The 3,621-nt window shown below is 49.4% G+C and overlaps 1 protein-coding gene across 5 annotated transcripts in view; it reads left to right on the plus strand.

The window, feature by feature from the left end:
* Positions 1-3,621, plus strand: part of alg13 (ALG13 UDP-N-acetylglucosaminyltransferase subunit) — a 19,768-nt gene that overhangs the window by 4,642 nt on the left and 11,505 nt on the right. For all 5 annotated transcript variants that reach the window (XM_013914806.1, XM_005748605.2, XM_005748606.2 and 2 more), the window contains exons 5-13: positions 399-471; positions 544-625; positions 739-904; positions 1,061-1,124; positions 1,706-1,823; positions 1,951-2,015; positions 2,800-2,900; positions 2,975-3,060; positions 3,164-3,425. In XM_013914806.1, the coding sequence (XP_013770260.1) occupies positions 399-471; positions 544-625; positions 739-904; positions 1,061-1,124; positions 1,706-1,823; positions 1,951-2,015; positions 2,800-2,900; positions 2,975-3,060; positions 3,164-3,425 (1,017 nt within the window). The remainder of the gene's footprint in view (positions 1-398; positions 472-543; positions 626-738; positions 905-1,060; positions 1,125-1,705; positions 1,824-1,950; positions 2,016-2,799; positions 2,901-2,974; positions 3,061-3,163; positions 3,426-3,621) is intronic.

Below are 3,621 nucleotides of genomic sequence, written 5' to 3' on the forward strand. Positions count from 1 at the left end.
TGTGTGTGTGTGTGTGGGGGGGTTGTATGTATCCATGATCGTTCATGTTAATGAGAGTGTGGGGAGTGAGTGGTAGGGTGGGCTGCTTTTAACCATGTAAAGCACTTTGTGCTACATTTTTGTATGAAAAGTGCTTTATAAAGAAAGACTGATGTGGTGCAGAATGTGCTGTGAAAATCCCGCTCAAGCCTTTTGTATGGACGCAAACGCGCGTTGCAACTTCTTATCTGGTGCGCGTCTTTTATTTTGACAGCAAATGTGCACCTGCGGACCACTTATGTGCACCCCTGAATATGTCAGTATCAGTTTGAGTCTGTGGCGTGATGACATCATAAATGAGGCGTCCCTTATCGCTCTGGTTCAGTACGACTCTGAGTCACATGACTCCATGTGTGCAGGCGCTGCTTCCTGATCTACCGTTACCCGGGGAAACCAGCCACCATCATCTCGGAGGACGACTTTGTGGACAAGGTAAGGTCACGTGACCCTGAGGTCTGTGAGGTAATTGGCTGGTGCTGACTGTCAGTCTTTTGTGTTGCCGAGGTGACGCTGTGCTGCTCCATCAATGGTCACTATGACATTGTTTACCCAAGGAGTTACCCCGCCTCTGCCGCCCTCTGTCAGTGTGAGTGCTGCTATCTGATTGGCCGAACACAGAAAGTCTATAGTTCCTCTGCACTCAGTGTGTGTGTGTGTGTGTGTGTGTGTGTGTGTGTGTGTGTGTGTGTGTGTGTGTAGCTCTTCTGTATGAGCTGCTTTACACTCAGGTATTTGGCTTTGAGGAGGCGGAGCTCTGCCAGGCCATGGAGGCCTTCAGGGTCGGAGGTCGTCGCTATAGAAACAGTCCATCCATGTGCAGTGATGTTGACCTTGGATATGACACACCTGAGGACCGCGGGCACAGGTAAACACATACACACCTGAGGACGTTGCGGCAGAGCAGCTCTGACCTGGAATCATGGTAACCAGGGCAACGGTGACAGACGAAATCAGAAACTAATGAAGCAGCCATCGTCATGGAAACATCAGAACTGAGGGCCCATTTGTTTGTGCTCTGCAGTGAGGAGGCGGAGCCAGGCGGACCCATCGAGGAGAAACCACCAGCTGTGACGGATGACTCAAAGGTAGGAATGCTGATAGATGCCGATTCGATCGCCCGAGCATTCGTGGATAACAACACTAACAGCAACAAAAGTACCAAAAACTTAAAGAAAAATGAAACTTAAAAAACAACCACAGTGCCGAATCCTCCAGAACGTTCAGAGGAGCCACCAGGGTCTTTAGAAACACGCTCTACTTCCTGCTTCACGCCTGAGGCTCTGCAGTGACGACCTCTGTTCTGCAGCTTTTAATGTCTAGTTTCAGCCTGAGTTTGTTCAGAGTCGTAGGACGCCATCAGCAGGAGCTGGAACACGTGAACTCGTCATTGGTGAAGTAAGAAAGGTAAAAATGCAAAGAGCCAAATGATGCCAGAAGAATCCGTGACGTGCAAGTCAGTGGCATCCAATCATAACTGTTGAATTTCACTCATTAAACTGGAGCTCCGCCTTCTTGGATGATCTGTTGGTACGGTAACCTCACAGCAGCCATATTATTGGTCAGGTGAAGCTAGCAGACAGCAAACATGGAAGTTTATGGGACTGACTCACTGCTGCCTCTGCTGGACATCAGGAACTGCAGCTGATGTAATGTTTTTGTTGTTCAGCCTCCTGCAGAAGCTCCGCCCCCCTCCAGACTGTCTCTGCCCTACAAAGTGATGAAGTCTCTGGACGGGGACGTTTACAGAAACCTGGAGTTCGATGTGTGGCAGGACACCTGCAAAGGTAACGCAGGTTTAACTAATCCAGACCAGCGTCAGGATAAAGTAATGCTGGTGAACTGAAGCTGGACAACTGACAGCTGTGTAATCTGATTACTTCCTGTGACGGTCTAATCTGATCACTGTGACAGAGATGCAGAAGACGGACTACATGGTGTTTGCAGGGAGGCAGTACTTCCTGGGAGACAAGTGTCAGGTAAGAAGACTGTATTACTGAAAACTTTATAACGCGGATGTGAACAAGGTTCAGACACAGAGGTCAGAGTTCATTCACACCAAACCGCCTCAGGCTCTGACCTCACAGCCGGCAGGTTATCTAGATGCTACAGGATACAAAGGGAGAGTGCCCAGTGATGCTTAATAAGGCTGGCGCTGTTTATGACATGGTGAATTATTTTTTTTAAATTCTGATTTATATCGATGTGCAGAGACGGACGTCCTCGTCAAAGCTCTGTCAACATTTTACATGACGAGAAAAAAAGGAACCGCTCTCTGACCTTTGACCTCACCTGCAATAAAATAATCCACCAGTGCATCTAGGCTCAATCTCCTTTACAAACTCTTGACACTTCCTGTATTCCTTTCAAATTAAAAGCTGTCAGCATTTCACTACACAGGAGAACTTCACTTCTTAAAGAGGCTTTTATGCTGAAACATTTGGAGGAAGTAGTTTTGGAGAATGTAATTATCAAGCACGTAAACATCAAGGGGACTCTGGGTTTCATGACCTGAGGCGTCTCGGTATGCGTGTTGTGAGTTTTTGGTGAGGTCACTACAGCGAGGGGTCAGAGGTCAAACTTTAATCAGCTGTTCAGACACGGAAAGCACTGGAAAACCGTTACTGTCTGTGGTTACTGGCTGTAACTCTTATGAATGAAGCTCCAAAAACATTTGTGGTACTATAAGATAGATGGCATTTTATTTTTGGCTCCACCCCCTAGCCACCATGTTTGTGACATCAGGAATGAAACTTGTTTCAGGTGCGTCTGGAGCCGAAGGGCAAGTACTACAACGCCTTCATCCAGGAAGTGGGAACGCACTCATCCGCCGTCACGGTGTTCATCGAGGAACTGGGCGAGAAGTAACACACACACACACGGCAGGATCACGTCCATCAGTGCCGCTGTGACATCACTCACGTGTCTTTCCTCACAGACACCTGGTCCCTCTGACGGACCTCAAACCCGTGAATCCGGTTCCCGCCTGGAATGTGGCTGCGCCCTCCAGGAAAGGAGACCTCGGTGCTTCTTTTTTTTTTTCCCCATCCACTCCCTGTTTTGTTTTATCCTTTTCCTGTGTTACTCACCTGACTTCCTGTACGGTTTCTTCCCGTCTCTCTCTCAGACCCGGACTCTCGTGGTCAGCGGCATCACCGCCATCGCTACTTCAGGAAATCTCGTGGGATGAAGGGAACAGAGCTGCTAATCCCACCTCCTCCTTCCTATGGAGGCCCCGCCCCCTCGAGTCTGCCGCCTCGCTTCCAACCGGCGGGCCACCCCCGCCCACCCCCTCCTCCATCACCTGGAGCTATGACCTATGACCCCTATGCCCCCCCTCACCATCACCATCCCCCCCCAGCCCGAACACCACGCTACGGAGCCTCAAGGTGAGGCTTTACCTGAGATGCACCTGTGCAGTTTGACTCACAGACACAAATGTTTTAAATGCACTTTTCTAAAGGTGGGACCCGCCCCCTTAGTTACCTGATCGATGTCAGTGGCTCCGACCATCGGTAAACAAATATCATGTTAATGAGGTGTGTGTGTGTGTGTGTGTGTGTGTGTGTGTGTGTGTGTGTGTGT

Source organism: Pundamilia nyererei, unplaced genomic scaffold, assembly GCF_000239375.1.
Source record: "Pundamilia nyererei isolate P.nyererei 1_Seehausen unplaced genomic scaffold, PunNye1.0 scaffold00225, whole genome shotgun sequence".
Lineage (NCBI taxonomy): Eukaryota > Metazoa > Chordata > Actinopteri > Cichliformes > Cichlidae > Pundamilia > Pundamilia nyererei.